Below are 21,896 nucleotides of genomic sequence, written 5' to 3' on the forward strand. Positions count from 1 at the left end.
TGTATAGTTGTTGATGGAAATGAGGTACTTTACTTTAGCCCAATGAAAGTAACAGACCTTTAATTCTGGCTAATTTGGGTTCGATTGTATCATAAATGTATTTCCAATGCATTTGCAACCTTCTGTGTGGGAATAAGTCCTATTTAAAATAGTCAGACTGCGTTTTGAGTAAGCAAATATGAAACTGCTCCATTCATCTCCTGTCATTTCATTCCCATGAAGTGGCAACACACCAAATTCTCTTAAATCTGAATGTATAAAGTTTGCAAGATATGTAATGATTATGACAGTTTGTATTATGCTCACCAGAAGCAATAAAGGAAATAATTTAGGGGGGAAAAAACAATCACTAAGTAAGCTGGATGTTTTGATATAATGGAATCAAACTCATCTCAAAGGAAACCCATTAAAATGCTAAAATAAGAGTCATTATAAACGCTGCCACACAAATCTTAAATGTTGGTGTCACATGGGAAGTTTCATAATAATGGGTGTCATTACTTTTATTACTGTGTTTTACTGCAGATCACAAAGTATCATTTCTCAATGAGATGTGATTGTCATCCACTGTAAATTGAAGTTAGTTAACACCCATTTCCTGGGTGAAAATTAGGAAGTTTGAGAAGCAGTAGGAAGGTGCCTGCATAACTTGGTGTGTGTGTGCGCGTGCATGCACATTTGTGCACATGTGTGTGTGTGCATGCACGTTTGTGTATATAAACATAGAAAATACAATTATCAAGCAAAGGGCAATGATTGGCTCTAAGATGCCAGTAACATTTTTAACACCTACTGAAACAATGACAAGGTATTAATTTAAAAAAAAAACCAACAATGAGAACAATATACAGTACAATATGATGATGTTATTTTTTTCAAAGCAATTTCCAGCAAGTGAACTGCACTAAGGTTGAAATAATAATAATAATAATAATAATAATAATAATAATAATAATAAAAAATGGATTAGTGCTGCCACTATTTAATTCTCAGCAACCAATTTTCCAGAATTAGACAGGCAAATACTTGGTTGGTTGGTATATGAGAGCAAAGCTTTTGCCTAGATTGGAATGCCCGATTTTGGCTGCAGCTTGCTTCTTTCTGCAAAGAGTTAGTTTGTGTGTGTTGGTACGTATGTTGGTAGGGTGGGGCAGAGTTTCCCATTAATAATATTGGCAATTCAAAAGGGCAGACAGAATGGCACAGCTAACCTAAAGATGCTGTAAATCCAAGGCGGTAATGGTAAGCCTCCCAGAGTCATCTTGTAGGGGAAATGGGTTGTATAAAAATTTAATAAATTTAAAAAAAATCTAGCTGTGAAACAAAATAAATAATTCAAATTCTCTACTACTTTCTTTTTTCTCTCTTTAAGGATGACATTTCTGCATCTGTGCATGCATAAAGGAAGAGAGGATTTTTGATATTACAGGAAAAGAGATCTTCATTGTCTTATAATCAGCAAAATTTTTTGCTGATCTAGAAAAACAACAATATTGGAAATTTGGTTTTAACATGCCTAAGACCTGGTACTCTGGATCTTTTTCCTTCTACCTTCCTTCCTTGTATGCAAAACAATGATTAAGGCTAAGTCAATTGTTAAGGTGGCTTTTTCTGCAAGATTACCCTTCCCAGTTAGGAAAAAAATAATAATTGAGTTTGAACCAGTGGTGGGATTCAGCCAGTTCGTACCACTTCGGGAGAACCGATTGTTAACTTTCTGAGCAGTTTGGTGAATTGGTTGTTGGAAGAAATCATTAGGGCAGAGAACCGGTTGTTAAATTATTTGAATCCCACAACTGGTTTGAACTAGAGGAAAATGGCTGCCAAACTTTGCTTCTTTGTAATGTTCAGTGGAGGGGCTGCAGGTTTTTATTTTTCATCTCACTCTACTTTAAAGAGTGGTTGTGAGGCTAAAATAGGATAATATCAGGAATATCTTACTGGGCTTTATGAATGAGCAGGACTTATTTTAGATGAAAAAATGTGTAACACAGAGGTGGGTTTCAGCAGGTTCTGACCAGTTCTGGAGAACCGGTAGTGGAAATTTTGAGTAGTTCAGAGAACTGGTAAATATCACCTCTGACTGCCCCCCACATCTATTCTCTGCCTCCCGAGTCCCAGCTGATCGGGAGGAAATGGGGATTTTGCAATAATTTTCCCCTGGAGTGAGGAGGGAATGGAGATTTTACAGTATCCTTCTCCTGGAGTGGGGAGGGAATGGAGATTTTACAGTATCCTTGCCCTGCCATGCCCACCAAGCCATGCCACACCTACCCACAGAACCGGTAGTAAAAATTTTTGAAACCCACCACTGATGTAACACCATAAAATAAAAATCAAATTTAGGCTAAGTGAAAAAATAAAATAAAGGCATATAAATATATATTTAACTTTTCCCTGCCTTTTCCCCATAAAGATATATTGAAGGAAATTTCCCACTGAGCCACAGTCTATATAATTTATATTTACTTCCTATGAACATCTTAATAAATATGGATATACGTACACACACAATTTGGAAATAAAAATTTAGATCAGGGGCTCTTATCTGTAAATCCTCAAAATCAAACGCCTGCAATTGTCTCCTGCTTTAACAATCATAATCCCTGACTCCAACTTAAACTTAATTTAACTTGCACTTTAACTTAATTTAAATGTTAATTTCAGGTATGCAGAGTGCTTCGCCTGAGATCTTTGAGGACTCTTTGCAATCTAATCCAAGCTCTGGATAACAGGCTGCAGCACCATTTCCTTTTTTTTAAAAAAAGGAATAATAAAGTTATTTTGCAGAAAAGTCTTCAACCTGGTCTTTTATATAATTTTTAATATATAAAGACCAAATTGAAGACTTTTCTGCAAACTAACTTTATTGTATTATATTTATATATTATGTTGTTATGTTACGTTACGTTATATTATATTATCATCTACCACTTACCATTTTCCCCTCAAAAAGTATTATTGCCTTAAAGTTAAAAGGCTGTTTTGGAAAATAAATATTAAAATGACAGTTAACACATTCAAGGTGGGTCTGTAAAGGAGACAGAGAGAAATTTGCACTCTCACACTTGCATGAGTCTGTCAGCGTAGCTTCTACAATAAAGTAGAATTAGCTCATGTGGTTGTGATTACTATTTGGTTTACCCTGTATGGTTGACATCAATCTTGTAAGCATGAAGTACAATCTCCCTCCCTCCCTCCCTCCCTCCCTCCCTCCCTCCCTCTCTCTCTTTCACATACACACAGGCTTTACAGGCTGAGAAACTAGGGATGGTCTCTTCTGAGCTTCTTGCCCTATCTGCTATCCAACTGTGGGCTATGCTATCTCTTATTTGGCAGTGTCTCTTTGCCCAGGCTCCCAAGGTCTTTCTTAAAGTCTCCCCTTATTCATTTCCTACAACATGCTTAGTCCTCACATTTCTCCAGGCACCATTGTCATTCTTTTCCCATTCCCCAAGTCTTTGGAGATGTCCCAGCTCCCTCTTCTCCTTTGCCTCTGTGAAAATTGGATGGCCTTTAAAAAGATTATTTTAGTCAACTCTTCCTAAGGTAGGTAGCTTTTAGGGGTATATTGGCTTTGGATTGAATATAGACTCTGCAATATTATAGCGTGTCAATACATAGGACTTTCAATACATGTGGATGTTGTGTTTATCTTGCCTTAGTTCAGGGGTGTCAAAATTGTGACCTGCGAGCCAGATGCGTCATGCACTGGCATCATGAGGTTTAAAGAAGGGGAAAAAATCACAATACATCATGTGACACTGCTGTTATGATATTGCGAGTTTGACATTCCTGTCTTAGTTGTAAATATTTAACTTATTGGACTTTTATTGATGATTAAGTTGTGCATTAATTTTATTGGATGAAATTAATTACTATGCTTTTCTTTTGAACTGTACCAAGACTTTTCAGTTCAGAAATTCCTCCTCTTCCTCTTCCTCCTCCTTCTCCTCCCTTGGATGGAAGCTTATAGCATGGATATTTTATTTGGTTTTATATTCCATGCAAACTGCTAAGGTTTTTTTTTTTTAAAAAAAGTGATGAGATAGCAATGTGTTTGAACAAGAAGCAATGGGTGGAAACTAATCAAGGAGAGATGCAACCTAGAACTAAGGAGAAATTTCCTGACAGTTAGAACAATCAGTGGAACAACTTGCCTGCAGAAGTTGTAAATGCTCCAACACTGGAAGTTTTTAAGAAAATGTTGGATAGCCATTTGTCTGAAATGGTGTAGGGTTTCCTGCCTGGGCAGGGGGTTGGACTAGAAGACCTCCAAGGTTCCTTCCAACTCTGATATTATTATTATATTAAATAAATAAATAAACTAAACTAATAATAATAGTAACAGTAATCATTTCTTATTACATTGTGCAACAGTAAAACAAGCTGTTGGAACTGTTTGCTGTGGAAGGTAAAACAAACATAATTCCATTTCGGCCCACTCATTTTAGCTTTGTTTGTCTACCATTTTAAACAACTGAGCACCTGCTAAGTCTGGATTCTGATGTAGAGCTTTTATTCATTTCAAACAATGTTATGTCAGGCTTTGCTGTATTTCAGGCCCTCTCCAATTACTTGGTCATTCCTGGAAGAAAGGGCACAAAACCCAAGGAAGCTTCCTGGCAAAGAAAGAGGCCCATCAGATTTGTACCCAGTAATAACAATGAGAATCAGTCTAGTGCCAATTTCTCTTGTTTTGAAAGACTAAATTGGGTTGCTGTTCCTTGTTAGGAGCTCAAGGGTTTCCACATCGGCATTCTTTATGCTCTGCCTTGATTTTTTTTTTTACTGAGTAATGTTCTTCCATCCAAAATGAAGAATTACTGTACCTCCCTGGAGGTCAAAGGAGGAAACAGGGAAGTAATCCCATAATAAGCCTGCCTCCATGTCAGCCTTGGAAACCTTCACTACTTCAAGATGTTGACAATGACAATGTGATCCAACAGGAACTTCCTAGAGCCATGTTGGCGAACCTATGGCACATGTGTCCGAAGTGGCAGGTGGAGCCACGTCGCCTGGCACATGTGGCATCGCCTGTTCATCTTCTGGGTTTCAGGCGCACATGCCACACGCAATGATCAGCTGGCCTTTGTGTGTGTGGCAGTGCCAGAAACCGGAAGAGCTGGTCTTCCATTTTCTGGTGTGAGCATGTGCACTGGCCAGCTGATCGGCATGTGTGCATGCGCGGTAGTAACTGGAAGACTTGCTGGTTGGCACGCATGCACGCGCCAAAAACCAGAAATTCATTTTCCCGCATGCGCCCTGGACAGCTCCTCTTCCTGGTCACGGCCCAGATGAGCGCGTGTGCATGTGATGTGCTCCCTTTTTGGCACTTGGTACCAAAAAGGTTCACCATCACTGTCCTACGTGCCTACCATCTTTGTCCTAATGTTTCCTCTACTTGTATCTATTTTATGTATTCAAGTCATGCTTATAATTATAAAAATTACCTAATACGTTCTTGACAAATAAATAAATAAATAAATAAATTATAAAGTCTGTTTACTCTGATCTCCTTCTTGAGGTCTCTCTTTGCAAAAAAAGTCCAGGCTACAGCCAATTCGTTAAAAGTCTTTAAAAGTTCTTCCACATCTCAAAGAAGAGTGATCATGTTTTGTGATCTGGGACAGATAATTTAGCTGTATGGTTATAATGAAAGAGGTCACAAATTTTCATAATCTTTGTTCCATATTTTTCACGGTATAACATTTACTTTTAACATATTATTGGACAGAGATACCAGTCTTCCCAAGGATCACTGAGAAAGATCCAAAAAGGATCAGCTCTCATAAACTTTTGATTAAAATTCTCATTATCATCATTGATTAAGAGAAGAGCTCATCATTGTAATCATTGTAAAAAAGCATCACTTCCGTTACAAAGAGGGTGGGAAGGAAAAAAAAAAAGAGAGAGTGCTATATTTAAATAAAGCTTACAGGCACATCCACGTATTTGGAAGCTGCTTTCACCTAAAATAGAAACACAGCAGACATTAAAATTTGTTACTTTTACATTAATAAAATAATATAGGAAAACAAATTATGATACCTGCAGCATTGTTAGAAAATAACAAGTGATAAGTTTAATTTATGGTATATGGCAGACACACACACACACACACACACACACACATCCAACATGCAATTCCCTTTTGAAGTAAGCTATCTTGTGCAAAGTTCAGAATGAAATTATGAACTGAAGGAATAAAAGCATTAGAGAGGAAAGGGAAATACAATTGTATCTAGTTTATACCAACAGCATTCACTATACCACTCCAGATACAAATAGTCCTTGGGATACAACCACAACTGAGCCCCAAAACTTATGTTACTAAGTGAAACATTTGTTAAGTGAGTTTTGCCCCGTTTTAGGACTTAATACATTTGTTAAATGAAGCACTGCAGTAGTTAAATTAGTAACACGGTTGTTAAGTGAATCTGGTTTCCCCATTAGCTTTGCTTGTCAGAAGGTCGCAAAAAGTGATCGCATGACCCCAGGACACTGCAACTGTCATAAATGTGAGTCAGTCGTCAATCCGAATGTAAATCACATGACCATGGGGATGTTGCAATGATTACTACTATTAATCGTTTCATAGTTCCCATCACCAATCTCTTTCCACTTATGACTGTATGACTATAACTTGTTGCTGGCAATCCTTATGATTTATATTGATATATTGACCATCAATTGTGTTGTAAATGTTGTACCTTGATGAACGTATCTTTTCTTTTATGTACACTGAGAGCATATGCACCAAGACAAATTCCTTGTGTGTCCAATCACACTTGGCCAATAAAAAATTCTATTCTATTCTATTCTATTCTATTCTATTCTATTCTATTCTATTCTATTCTATTCTATTCTAAGTATGAAAAATGGTCATAAGTCACTTTTTTCAGTGCCAGGAGTGTCTGCACTGTTGAGATTTTATCGAGATGATGAAATGTGCATTGTGACATCATAATGCAAGCTGCAGCCCCCAGGTACCTATATATGACATTTTGATGCAAATACAAACATTGTACATAACGATACACTTTTTTCTCATTAACCCTTTTTGCCCAACCTCCCTGGACATCCATGCTTTTTATTCTTGCTAACCATCCTTGTTTCTACTATTTTTATCTACCATTAGGTTGCATTCTATCCAACCACCATTTCCCCAGTCTTTCTTTTCCTCTCTCTTCCTATTCACTCTATTTTTACATATTTGTTTCATAATTCAGTCCTCATTAATATTCTTGATACAATCAAATTGCCTCAATGCAATTCTTTCATACAATTCACTTACTTTTATAATTAACCCAGATCCATTCATTTTACACAACCTTTGTTCCAGATATAATTCTGAAGCATCTATTCTTACTGCATTCATCTTACTATTAATGTTTCTCTTGACATAAAACTGGTCTGTATTTTCATGCTTGTTTCTTAACTGTTTCTAGCTAGCTTTGATGACATTCTTTGCATCTATCTTTTTCTCTCTAAACATATTATACAGTATCTTTTTCTAATCCTAATTTTTGTAGCAATCATTCTCTTTAGTGCATTTTTTGTGATTCTACCATCCTTTTACTTTATTTTTCCAACACATGTCATTTTTCAAATTTCCAACTCATGTAACTGACCTTTCTCTTAGACACACTTATTTTTTTACTTTGTTCCAAGCAACTTTGCCTTATAGTCATTTTCTATTTATTCTGTTGGGATATTAATCTATTTACTAATAATATGTCCACACAAGATTCAACCTTTCTTTTCCTTCAGTTGTTCAACATTGTCTTCTATATCTATTTTTCTTTCAAGTCTATTATTGACTTTACCAAAACATGGTCTGTCGGAATCTGTCAACATCCCTTTTCCTTCCTTAATTCACGCTTCCGTCAGCTTAATCATGCTTTTAGATATATATTCATACTCTCACCTGAATAGATTTATGCTTAATTCACATGTTCAAAACAAACTGATCTTTGTCTAAACAGATACGTATCTTTCACTGTTCTCTAGAGTCTATAAATGGCCCAATCACTTTTTTTGCATCGTCTTGTTTTGCTCCCACCCATTCAACCAGGTAACGTATGAGAATAATTTCTGAATCCCATTCATTCAGAAAATTGTACATTTCCCCCTAAAATTCATATTTATTTATTTATTTATTTATTTTTCAAATTTATATACCGCCCTATCTCCCTAAGGACTCAGGGCGGTTCACAGGCAGTTAAAATACATATAAATACATATTAAAAAACAACAATTAAAAAACTTATTCTATTGCCGAATTTAAAAAACAATATAAATAATAAAAAACCCCTTAAAACCAATAACTTTAAAATCTAATCCAGTCCCGCGCAGATGAATAAGTGCGTTTTAAGCTCGCGACGAAAGGTTCGGAGGTCCGGAAGTTGACGAAGTCCTGGAGGGAGTTCGTTCCAGAGGGTGGGAGCCCCCACAGAGAAGGCCCTTCCCCTGGGTGTCGCCAGACGGCACTGCCTAGCTGACGGCACCCTGAGGAGTCCCTCTCTGTGAGAGCGCACGGGTCGGTGAGAGATATTTGATAGCAGTAGGCGGTCCCTTAAATATATGGTTCTTCCATTCACCAAAGTGCTGCTTGCATCTACCGATGGATTCCTACTGTCCTACATATCCACAACAACTTAGATAACACCAGTTCATACTTTCTGCAAAACATTTTAGGCTTTTTGTTCATAATCAAACTAATATCTTCACTTCCCTGTATGTATTTATCAGCTGAACCAGGTGTTCAGACAACATTCACTACACAACAAATTAGAATCTTCTGCATTCCATGGCCATCATGAGATGGGACCCACATATATTCACCTCTGCCACCTCTCATAACTTTAGTCAGTCAAGAATTTTGTTTCATGCTGTTTAGGAAGTTGTAAAGGGCTATCCTCAATTATTAGCCTTAGTCATAGCTTTGCTACATGCAGAGCTTTGCATTTCTACTGTTGGTAGGGATTACATTGATCATACTGGACACATTTTGGCCAGTGTGCCACCAGTGCAATCAAAGCCACTTTTAATCCATGCATGTTCATTCTGTTCAATGCAAAGTAGTATCTATAATCTCGAGACTACCTCACAAACCAATTATGGACAATAAACTATTGTCCACATCCAGTGGTGGGATTCAGCCAGTTTGCACCACTTCGGGAGAACCGGTTGCTAACTTTCTGAGCAGTTTGGCAAACTGGTTGTTGGAAGAAATCATTAGGGCAGAGAACCAGTTGTTAAATTACTTGAATCCCATCACTGTCTGCATCCCATCTATCTGGAGGCATCTGCAGTGCTTGACACATGCTCAGGATGGATAGAGAAATAAATGTTAAGATTAACATTTATTTAATTTATTTAATTATTAAATTAATGATTAAATTAATTAATTTAATTAAATTTAATTTAATTAAATAATTAAATTCAATTAATAATTACATAATTATTAAATAATTATTTAATTTATTTAATTAAGAGCAAATGCTCTATCTTACACATTTGAAAAAAGAATCTGAACACTAAATACAAGCTCGATGGACATTACCTTGTAGATGACCCCCACCCCGTTAAAGACCTTGGAGTTTTCATATCAAATGATCTAAGTGCCAAAGCCCACTGCAACTACATCACAAAAAAGGCTTTAAGAGTTGTAAACTTAATCTTTATTTATTTATTTATTATTTATTATTTAGATTTTTATACCGCCCTTCTCCCGAAGGACTCAGGGCGGTGTACAGCCAGATTAAAAAACAGTACAATATACAAATTAAAACAAAAATTAAAATAACATATTCTATAAATGGCCGAAAATTTAAAACCGTCAAATTTGACCCATAAAATTCATAAAATACCCCAATTAAAATTATTAAAATTCAAAAGTTTAAAAAATTAAGCCAGTCCCGCTTGGATAAACAAGTGCGTTTTCAATTCACGGCGAAAGGTCCGAAGGTCAGGTAATTGACGCAAACCAGGGGGAAGTTCGTTCCAGAGGGTAGGTGCTCCAACAGAGAAGGCCCTTCCCCTGGGGGCCGCCAGCCGACTTTGCTTGGCGGACGGCACCCTGAGAAGACCCTCTCTGTGTGAGCGTACGGGTCGGTGGGAGGCATAAGGTAACAGCAGGTGGTCCTGTAAGTACCCGGGCCCTAAGCCATCTTGCGTAGCTTCTTCTCCAGAAACACTACACTACTAACCAGAGCATATAAAACATGCTAGACCAATTCTTGAATACAGCTCGCCTGTCTGGAACCCATACCTCATTTCGGACATTAATACAATTGAGCGTGTCCAGAAATATTTTACAAGAAGAGTTCTCCACTTCTCTGATTACAGTAAAATACCTTATGCCACCAGACTTGAAATCCTGGGTTTAGAAAATTTAGACATGACCTGAGTTTAACTCATAGAATCATCTGTTACAACGTCCTTCCTGTTGAAGACTACTTCAGCTTCAATCACAACAATACAGGAGCACACAATAGATTTAAGCTTAATGTTAACAGCTCCAATCTTGATTGCAGAAAATATGAATTCAGTAACAGAGTTGTTAATGCTTGGATTAAACTACCTGACTCTGTGGTCTCTTCCCAAAATCCCTAAAGCTTCAACCAAAAACTGTCTACTATTGACCTCACCCCATTTCTAAGAGGCGTGCATAAGAGCACAAGCGTGCCTACCATTTCTGTCCTATTGTTTCCTTTCATTGTATCCAATTAATATAGTAATTACATACTCATACTCATATATATGCTTATATATTGTATATTATTTCATGCTTATGCTTATATATACTGTTGTGACAAATAAATAAAGAAAATAAAAATAAATAAAGAAAATAAAATTATTCAAGGACAAAATATAAAGCAGTACATGCATTAAACATACCTTTAAAACAATCATAGGATACGAGTAAGTTAGTAAATGAAAGCATACCAATTTATTATAGGGCCATTGCAATGTTAGATGAATATCTTCCCTGTTACTTGTTACAATGGGAATCAGAGCTCCTGAAAAGAAATACTAGGCTCTATAATATTCTGCAAAGAAGGCTGCAAAGAAGATGTGGAACCCTTAGGAAACATTCCAGATTGTATACAAATTTATAGTGGATTATGTTGCCTATTTCATTTGGAAAGAACACCATCATTATTTCCTAAATACAGGACAGTTGTTTGAGTTCAGCACTTAAATAAATCTAAATCACCACAAGAAGTAACTCACTCCCTGAGCTGAGATTCATACCTGAGAACGGGATGCTTTTTATTTACCTCCTTATCACCCACAAAATTACATCGAGAAATAGTATGTGAAAAACAGTTGTGAAAGAAATCCTACTTGTCAATAGCACACTGGGATTTCTGCGAACCGGGTGGCTTCAAAAAGGGCAGCTGTGATTGTGAAAATAGCAGCAGCAAAAGCATCTGTGTAGCGAGTGATGCTTTACTGGGGTTTTGTACATCGGATTCTTCTGTGCAATTCTTCCATACCACGATTATCTGGGCTAGGGGAGCATCTGATTGTATGTGAGAATTGGACTTGGCATTTAAATGTTCCCAATATCCCAGGAGTCCTGAGGTATATGGTATTTCCTCACCTCATCCCACCCCCCCATGTCTAATGCACCTTTCTGAAAACAAGGAGCAAAACTTCTAATTTTCTAATTTATCCATTTTTTTATTTTGGTCTGACAATGCCAAAAACCTTTTCTGCTCCTTTCCCTGATGAGTAATATATACAATTGGACTAGTTCTGCAGCTGGCACCCAAAGGTGTGTGTGTGTGTGTGTGTGTGTGTGTGTGTGTGTGTGTGTGTAAATTTCCATGCAATTCTGAGTGAACACAGATAACTGAACAGCTTCCAGATGGATAGAAAGACCCTTTGATGAGGGTACCAGAATGCATCCCATCTGCAAGGCTGTGAATTTCTGAAACAAATATGCATTTAATTAGAATACATCACTGAACACCATCCTTGTTTGGGTTTTAAAATACTCACCTGCTTCTAAATATTTCTAAATCTCTGAGTAAAATCAGATGCCTGGATCCTCTCACAGATCAACCACTTCATGTGAGGATTTTCCATTCAAGTTGAAAGAATAAAGGCTTCAGCCCACGTGTGAGCAAACTGACATCGTTTTGTGAGCAAAAATTGACACGCACTACTATTGAGATTAAGCTTACTAGTACATTTGGGCAAAAGCACAGACCCATGGCAAGACTTTAGTGGGCAATGGCATGCTGATAAACCTTTCGTCTTATAAAAGGTGTTTTCCCAAAAGCTCTAAGGCAGGTTGTTGACTGCCATAAGCTGCCCTTTAACTTCAGATAGTCATGGAAAGTCCATAAGCCTCTCTAGATATTTGTAATTCTTTAAGTAAGTTGGATTTGCTAAACACCTCATGATTGACTTAACAAGTGCATAAGATCATTCCCACTTCCTAAAAGATCCTGCAGTCAGGATTTCCATTCACACCATTCAGCTGTTTTTCATTAATTAGCTAGTTAACATTTTGCCCTTTCCGCACCACCATCAGCAAAAATCATCAAACGAAATTGAAAAGAGGGCTAAGAAGAGGAGACAGGGCCAAGAAGATAAAGATGCTGAACTTGGCGAAAGTTTCTTGATCCTAAATTCATATTAGATACCCTAGTAATAGAATTAACTAAATTATGTCATCAATGTATGTGGTATTATCTATTGCAGTGGTCATAAGAACGCACTGCTTACTCCTTGGTTAAAAATAAAGTCAGAACATACTATAAATTACTTAATAATAACCCTGACATTGAAATAACAGCAAAATGAAATAAATATATGTCATGATAAATATGGATAAAAGCTAAAATACAGCAATAATTCAGTACATGCTCCATATTCCCATCTCAATTGCCTCTATAAATTTTAAAACGACAACAACAATAACAACAACCAATCGACCACAACTGCTTGTTTTTCTTCAGTGCAAACTTTGGCTAGATAGATGGCAGTTTCCACATGCCGGGTGTTGTATGATTTTTATTTTTTAAAAATTTTTTTGGCTAGGCTGCAGCGCTTTGGGAACGATGTGATTTTCCCCCCATGAAAGTTCTCAGTTTATGGCAACAATTTGTGCAGAACAAAAATAAGATTGCTTGTAACCTCTCCCAAGGGTAAAATACATTCTCTGGTTTAATTAATGTAGGAAATCATTTTTTCCCCCTCTTCAAAGAGAAAAGGCTCTTCATATTAAATGGATCCTTGCCAGGTGTCGTTACAACTCGGTGCAATTCATTTCATAGGCAAATATACCTATTTAAATAACTGGACTGCTTGATCCAAGGAACATCACTGACTGTAGAAAGCATTCTACTTCAGCTATCCAAGCAAATATGGAATGATGTCTCACTGTCTCATACAGGAAGAACTCCCCCCCACCCCAAGTACTTTATAATGATGTGGTTAGTGCGAATGCTATTAAGAAAACTGATGTAATAATTTTAAGATAGATTTCACAGCAAGGATTGAAAATGAAGGTATCCTACTAGGTGATAAAACGACTTGTCATAAGAGCCCCGGTGACATGTCATTTTCCAAGAAACGGAACAATGTTTGATGAAAGAAGTTGAGAGAAAGCTGCTTGTTTTGAATTTTTAAAAAAATGCTCTAGCTACATTTTTTCCCCTTTTGGAATTATATATTTACCTTTACAGTAGGAGGCTGAATAGATAGCAATAACATAATTTCTGATTATTTGCCAAGATAACTATGGGAATGATGCTAACATGTTAAGCTTTCTTTAGGAACAATATCATAAGCATATGAAATGTTTCTCAGTAATATCTTATTTGGTGGATTCTTTCAATTGTTCAATTCTCAGTTTGTTAAATCATAGTTTAGTAGACGTTAAAGAGTTGTAAGACTCATCCTCATCCTCATCCTCATCCTCAACCTCCTTTCTTCTTATGCTTTTATTTTCTGGATAAATTAAAACAAGCTATCCAGTCCAGCTCAACAAGGTAAATGGTCTAATGTAAATCTATTAAGCAGTATCTCATTCAATGTTCAATTCTGGTTCAGGACCCTGTTTATTAACATTTACATTTTGATGTATAAAATGTGCTTGCAGAAGAGGCAACACTTCTATTAATGAAATAACTAAACTGGAATGGCTGTTTTCACAAGTGTCTTCATGTTGTAGGATGTGGTCTCCTCGTTTGCAATAAAATCTGCCAAAATTAGTGTTTTAGTGTTCAAGTGTCGCACAAGACTTGGAGGTACAGCCTGGAATGTAAGGTTCAACTAGAGCAATATGGTTGGAGAAGCTCCACATGTAGTGCATTAAAACAAAATATGCTACTCACATGGTTCAGCAGACATATTTTGCTTCTGCTAAAATGCTTTCTAAAAGAGCTGAAACATCCAGCTTGAAGGTTAAAAGAAAAGATTAGAAAGTTCATTACAACATTTTTTTAGTACTTGGAATAAATGTGCCTACCATAATAGCAATAGCACTTGGATTTATATACCGCCGCACAGTACTTTACAGCCCTCTCTAAGCAGTTTACAGTCAGCAAATTGCCCCCAATAATTTGAGTCCTCATTTTACCCACCTCGGAAGGATGGAAGGTTGAGTCAACCTTGAACCTGATGAGATTTAAACTGCCAAATTGCAGTCAGCTGGCAGTCAACAGAAGTAGCCTGCAGTACTGCACTCTAACCACTGTGCCACCATGGCTCATAATAAAATAAGAGCTGAAAATCTTTTGCTACCGACATCTGCATATATTTTCTATGACTTTCATATTAGATTAATTAGTATACTGGACAACAGAATAGATGGCTTGGTGTTCGATGAGGAGGACAATTGCTATTACTATTTTTACTATTACTATTGTGTCTTTTCTACCAATTAAACAAAAAATTTGATTCATGGGTAGATGTGGCTCACATAGAGCTGAAACTTCTGTAAGAACTAACTCCAATGAATTTGGAAAAATTACAAGATATACAGGCAAGCAAACATAATTCATTAACTATCACAGACAGACCTAATAAGAAAGACTCAGTCCCTGTACCTTTCTCTGCCAAGATATAATCTACATGATATAGTGGCTTTTATATATAACTTGGGTAAGGTCCAGTATCTCAAGCAAGAATGTTTGGTGTGTCCAAAGCTACTGGTGACTCTGGAGCAACCACACTTGCATGTCTCTCTAGAAGTAGAAGTTACAATGGATTCTGCAAACAATGTCTTATTTCTCATATCTCCAGCTCGTCAATATGTGTCTCCATATATTATCATGTATCTATGACACAAAGAGAGAAGACCATTTCTTTTTTTTTTTTATCAGTTTGGTTCTTTTTTATAGTCTTTTGCAAGTTACAATAGAAAAGTGTCATCTTTCAGCCTGAGACAATTGCTTAACTTGCTGCTTGACAAACTTGCTTGTTTGTCTTGAATGTTTCTTCTTGAATTATGTTTCAGAAGGTACAGCCTGGAATGTAAGGTTCAACTAGAGCAATATGGTTGGGGCTTTGTGTGTTGTTGGATCCATTGTGTTGCAATAAAAAGAATAAGAAGTTTGAATACTTTTGATTCAATACAACATTTTATCCCAACTTTTGTTGCAAAGCAGTCTTGAAAATCTGGACAATCTTTTGGTCAGTCTATTTGTAGCTGGTTGATACACTGTTATGTGGTATGTTGGATTTCATTCTTTTCTGGAAGTATTTGAACTCTTCAGTTACACATTATATTGTCATCAATTGTTCTGGAGCAGCTGTTCTCACAGGCATATATTGCAACGGATCTATAATATGTGTGGGTGTTATTGATGTCATTAGAAATATCTTTGGCTATTCTGAACATGCATCCACAATGAAGAAAATTGTATCCTTAAATGGTCCTACAAAGTTTATATGAAACATACCTCACTCAGGAGAAGTGTATTTTCTGCTGTTTGCTTTATGGGATCCTCCAGATAAATGAACTCCACTGGTCTACAAGAGTTACAACATCTATCCAATCCAAGAATGCTGGATCATAGTCACCCTTAGTCACTCAGTGAACCAAATAACCCAATCTACTGCCATTACTAGTTGTTAGATGAGGTATGTTCTTGTAAGAGTGATTTTAACATTGACTGCTTTGATTAAGGGAAAAAAACCCACAAATACTTTTGTTTCTACTTGGAAACCAATTTGTGCTTGAGGTAAAAAAAAAATAGAAAACTTTGATTTTGGGTTTTATTAATTTTATCTAATTGGCAAATTAGATTTGTTGTTATAGAAATAACTAGTTGAAACTAATATGTAAAAGTAAAAAGTTGTGGTTTGATGTTACTACCCTATTCTACTGAACCAAAGGAAGTCGTAAGCCAATGCCTTTTCTTTCTTTATATAGAATAGAAGAACAGAGTTGGAAGGGACCTTGGAGGTCTTCTAGTCCAACTCCCTGCTTAGGCAGGAACCCCTACACCACTTCAGACAAATCCAACATCTTCTTAAAAACTTCCATTGTTGGAGCATTCACAACTTCTGGAAGCAAGTTATTCCATTGATTAATTGTGACTGGAGGACTGCTATCATGTCACCCCTAGTCCTTCTTTTCATTAAACAAGACATACCCAATTCTTCTTCCCCCTCTTTTCCATACTTTTCCCTTCCCTTTTCCCTTCCCTATTTTTCCTATTATTTGCTTTTGTACTTTTTTGGTATGTTATATCATAAACCAATAAAATCGTTTAAATTAAAAAAACAATCTTAAAATGTTGATCAGTGATGTTATTTTCATTCTAAAGATATAGGATAGAACTGCCTCTAAAGTGACAGTGATATTCAATGACTGGGTTTCAAGGACAGCTCCCAACTTCTAAAGGCATGTCTGCCAACAGTGTTTTAAGTTCTTGGTTTGGCATTACATGTAGGCTTAAAAGAAATCCTTCATAATGACTGCATGTAGCAATTTAAGGTCAGGCTGTGCAACTCACACTGATTGGTGTTTGCTGTGTCCGTCAGCAAAGGCCAAAGCACCCAAGCTTTTGGATTATCTCCCTGAATTAAGAACTAGTTTGATGTTCTCGAAATTCCATTGACCCATCTGCAGCATGCACACTGGGTCATCCATTCAGAAAATACTGTGTGATACCAGAGAGGATGAAACTGGAACCAGAGAAAACATCTTAATAACGGCGAAGCTGTTAATCGCAAACCTTCAAAAGGAGCACTTCTACATCCTGTGCTGCTAGTTGTCTCATAGAAAAAGAAAACTTAACCAAGCAATACATCATTTTCTAACTCCGATTGAAATTGGGTGTTGAAATTAGAGAAATGAAATTGCTACCTGATGTTCATTAGGTTTTCTCTTGGTGTTTCTTTCCTTAACATGTAAAGGTATTTTCATCTCCATGATCCTTCAATAGGTAATGTCTCTAATCTTTTCCGTCAGCTGCATTCCTTATTACTTTTAGTTCTGCAAGAATGTCTACTAATTCTATTATATATATTTGAGGGGCTGCCACAGAAAGGAGGGGAGTCAAGCTATTTTCCAAAGCACCTGAAAGCCAGACAAGGAATAATGCATGGAAACTGAACAAGGAGAGTTTCAGTCTGGAAATAAGGAGAAATTTTCTGACATTGACAGCAATCAACCAAATTGCCCTCAGAAGTTGTGGGAGCTTCATCACTGGAAGCTTTCAAGAATAGACTGGACTGCCATCTGTCAGAAATTGCGTAGTCTGTTTGGGCAGGGGGTTGGACTAGATGACCTATAAGTTCCCTTCCAACTCTGTTAATTTGTAAATGTAGTGTGATGATTATGTGAAATGCAGCAGTGGGAGCTTCCAGTGACAGTAGCAGAATATCTATTCTTGTGCTGATCTTGATCCCAAAGGTGCTTTTTCAAGAGGCAACTGGATTTCAGCTCTGAGTTGAAGAAACTTCTTGGATGAGAAGCAAAAAGTCTTCAAAGAAAAACAAGGAAGTATGACCTGGATGACTGAGAATCTTCATAGACATTCTGATGTCTTCATAGACATTCTATTTTTATTTCTTTGTGCAAAAGAACAGAACAGAGGAACCAGAAGTTGAGAATGGGCATGCAAGCTGTACTTCTTAAGCTTGAAAAATTAGATACAACTTTTTTCCTTGGACTTGAGAAAGAAAATATTCCATAGCCATTTTATTTTCTTAATCAAAAATAGCTGGCACGCAGAGAGGGAAATAGCAGCAGATGCTCTTCCTAAGACCACTTGGATTAATTTCAAAAATTAAGTTGCAATTTTCTGCTTGGTGGGGGCAGAAATTCTAAGATAATGGCTGGATTGATTTGAAATAAGTTTGAATAAGTTTATGTGGCTCTATTTTTTTCTTTGCAAAATTACCCTGTTTCTCCCAGAATAAGACATCCCCTGATAATAAGCCCAATTGGGCTTTTGAGCGCATGGCAATAAGGCCAAGCGCTTATTTCAGGGTTCAAAAAAAAAAAAAAAAGACATGGTCTTATTTTCGGGGAAACATTGTATCTGTGATAGTATGCACTGCAGCAATGAAGAAAAGTTGGTTTTGCCAGATTTAATGGAGTTTTATTTTTCATCTTGATTGTTTCTTTTAGTTATATTTTAAAACAGCTTAAAATTTATCTTGAAAGGCAGTTAATAAAGACTTCAAATTAATTACTTTGTAATGTAAGGTAAAATAAAGGCTCTGTTACATCTTTCCCAACTTAGTGGCTTTTAGTTGTGATGAATCAACTCTTTTAATCTTCCTTCCTTCCTTCCTTCCTTCCTTCCTTCCTTCCTTCCTTCCTTCCTTCCTTCCTCCCTCCCTCCCTCCCTCCCTCCCTCCCTCCCTCCCTCCCTCCTTGCAATCATTTGCTTAGTGACTGTTCAAATTTACCACAACACTGAGAAAACTGTCTTACGTCACAATATCAGAATTGGGGCATCTGGCAATTGGCATGTACAGTATTTATGATGGTTGCAGTGTCCTGGGGTCATGTGATTACCTTTTGTAACCTTCTTAACTGGCTGCCAACAATGGGGGAAGCCAGGTTTACTTAATGACTGCAAGAGTCCCTTAATAGCTGCAGTGATTTGTTTAACAACTGTGGGAAAAAAGATTGTAAAATGAGGTGCAACTCACTTAACAACTGCCTCAGTTGAGGTGATAAGTCATGGAGTATCTGTACGCCATCCAACTATATTCAATCCACCACATAAAACCCCATTCATAGCTCTTGAATTCTTGGATGTTTGGATCTTTCCCTCATGACTTTCAAACACTTCTTCTTGCTTTCTATTTTCCTTCTCATCCTGGATTCCCCCTTTATCCAGTTTTTTAGCTTCTCCAAGTCACATAAGAGCCATGCTGGTGCAGTGGTTAGAATGCAGTATTGCAGGCTAATCCTGCCGATTGCCAGCAGTTCAATTCTGAGTGGCTCAAGGTTGTTTCAACCTTCCATCCTTCCGAGGTTGGTAAAATGAGGACCCAGATTACTGGGGGCAATAGGCTGATCCTGTAAACTGCTTAGAAAGAGCTGTAAAGCACTGTGAGGTGGTAAATAAGTCTAAGTGCTATTGCTATATGCGCTCTAAATACTTTCGTTCTGCCAACTATAACCCCCTCCTCTTTATCACACAGCATTAATAAGTAGGGCAGACTTTACTATGAGGCACCCTCTTCAGGTAGTAGCTGTTGGAGATCAACAATGACTACCTATCAACTTCACCTAAGCTATCTAAGTGTTCTCCTCTGTAGCATAAAGGTAGAGCTCAACATACAACCATTCATTTAATGACTTTTCAAAGTTACAACAGTCCTGAAAAAAGTGACCTCTGACCATTTTTCACACTTATGACTGTCATAGCATCCCCATGACACTGGGCAACTGTAATTTATGTTACAGTGTCCTTTGGTCATGTGATCCTCTTTTGTGACCTTCTGACAAGCAGAGTCAATGGGGAAGTAGATTCCCTTAACAACCGTGTTACTAACTTAACAACTGCAGTGAGATTCACTTAACCACTGGGACAAGAAAGGTCATAAAATGGGACAAAACTCACTTCAGAACTGTCTTGCTTAGTAACGGAAATTTGGGGTTCAATTATGGTCATAAGTCAAAAACTACCTGTATGTTCTATGACCTTTCCTCAGCCAGTAAACCATCTCAGAAATGGAAAATGTGATTATATCGGCTATTATTCTAGTCACATTCTTGAATAGAGAAGGACTGTCATGTAGACTTTTGATTCAGGCACGAAAATATCATGAGTTGGACCTGGATAATAGAGCCATTCCTGTCTTGCCATCACTATTTTTTTTAAACCAGGTAATCAGAAGTAGCTGAAAGCAAAGCTTGGCCTCCAACAATTTCTAATTCTTATTTTCTGAGCATTAAAGGTAGTCCTCGACTTACAACTGTTCATATAGTGACCGTTCAAAGTTACAACGGCATTGAAAAAGGGATGTATGACCATTTTTCACACTTGCAATTGTTGCAGCATCCCTGAGGTCATGTGATCAACATTTGGACACTTGGCAACAGGTTCATATTTATGACACTTTCAGAGTCACCTTTTGTGACCTTCGGACAAGCAAAGTCAACGGGGAAGCCAGATTCACCCAACAACTGTGTCACTAGCTTAACAACTGCCATGATTCACTTAATAGCGGGGAAAAGTTGTAAAATGGGGCAAAACTCATTTAACAATCATCTCGCTTGCCAATAAGACATTTTGGGCTCCATTATGGCCATAAGTCGAGGACTGCCTGTATTTAGATCCCTACATATTCAGGGAATAACAAGGAAAAATTGCCAGGATGATCCAAGTTATTCCAACTCTTTAAGTGTCAGCAAACCAACTTACAGTAAATGAGAGGAAAGAAGAAAACAAGGTCCCTTCATCATATCTTGATAGCTTGGCAAGCACACCTTCCAGGATGGTGACAAACTGAAAAAAAGAAAAGAAAAGAAAAATTTCAAGCAGAGAGAACAGAAATAAACCCCAAATACGTTCTGTCTCATGTTGTGTGTGCATGCATACACACACACACACACACACACACACACACAAACGACAAGAAGCTCTTCTTCATCAAATCATGACAGCTGAGGAAGCCAGCAGACTATTGGTGTAAATGGGATTTTATAACTCTATCCTCAGTCTTCTAAATAGGACAATTGCTCAAATGGATGTTAACTGATACACTTAGATTTAAAAAAAAACCCTCATACTCTAATTAATAGAGTAATCATTTTCAAAAGAAAAGTCAAGATATGCTTATTAAAGGAACTTATTCATTATTCTGGCATTTTGGCATTTAATGCTGTTATTACTTAAGATTATTTAATTGACCTTCAATAATAGTTTCACATAATGGAATAACTTCATAAAATGAACAAAGGACAGTCCAACCCTGGGTTTTTTGGCATCAGTTTCAAGTGCACATAGATTAACTATTACTACAAACAGACTTTGAAGAAGAAAATGTGGAGCATTTATAATACTTATTAGTTTATGAGATTTATAAACAAAATAAATAATCATTTTTTTAAACTTTAAAGCAAAACATTATTGTAAATAAATAGGCTTGTCAAGACCAATTATTATAGCTGCAAGTATAAGAATTTCACAAGCAATTGTTTTTCCCAGTAACAATTCCTGATTGGAATTAGAATTAGTATATGAGGGTGCTCTCTGAGCTTGGTTGTTTCCTTGCAGACATTTCATTATCGAAATTAGGTAACACAATCAATGCTAGTCTAGTTTGTGTAATGAAATGTCTACAAGAAAAGAACCAAACTCAGAAAATGTCACGGACCCTGCAGTTTAACCTGAGTTACAAATATTCTTCTTTATTGGTAGAATTAGTATACGTCATTACTGATATAACACCTG

The 21,896-nt window shown here is 36.9% G+C and overlaps 1 protein-coding gene across 2 annotated transcripts in view; it reads right to left on the reverse strand.

Moving 5' to 3' along the window:
- CADPS (calcium dependent secretion activator) overlaps window positions 1-21,896 on the reverse strand; it is a 445,851-nt gene that overhangs the window by 70,559 nt on the left and 353,396 nt on the right. For both annotated transcript variants that reach the window (XM_058171468.1, XM_058171467.1), the window contains 2 exons: window positions 20,865-20,948; window positions 5,940-5,972 (listed from right to left, as the gene is read on the reverse strand). In XM_058171468.1, the coding sequence (XP_058027451.1) occupies window positions 5,940-5,972; window positions 20,865-20,948 (117 nt within the window). The remainder of the gene's footprint in view (window positions 1-5,939; window positions 5,973-20,864; window positions 20,949-21,896) is intronic.

This window comes from Ahaetulla prasina, chromosome 2 (assembly GCF_028640845.1).
Source record: "Ahaetulla prasina isolate Xishuangbanna chromosome 2, ASM2864084v1, whole genome shotgun sequence".
In the NCBI taxonomy this organism is placed as follows: domain Eukaryota; kingdom Metazoa; phylum Chordata; class Lepidosauria; order Squamata; family Colubridae; genus Ahaetulla; species Ahaetulla prasina.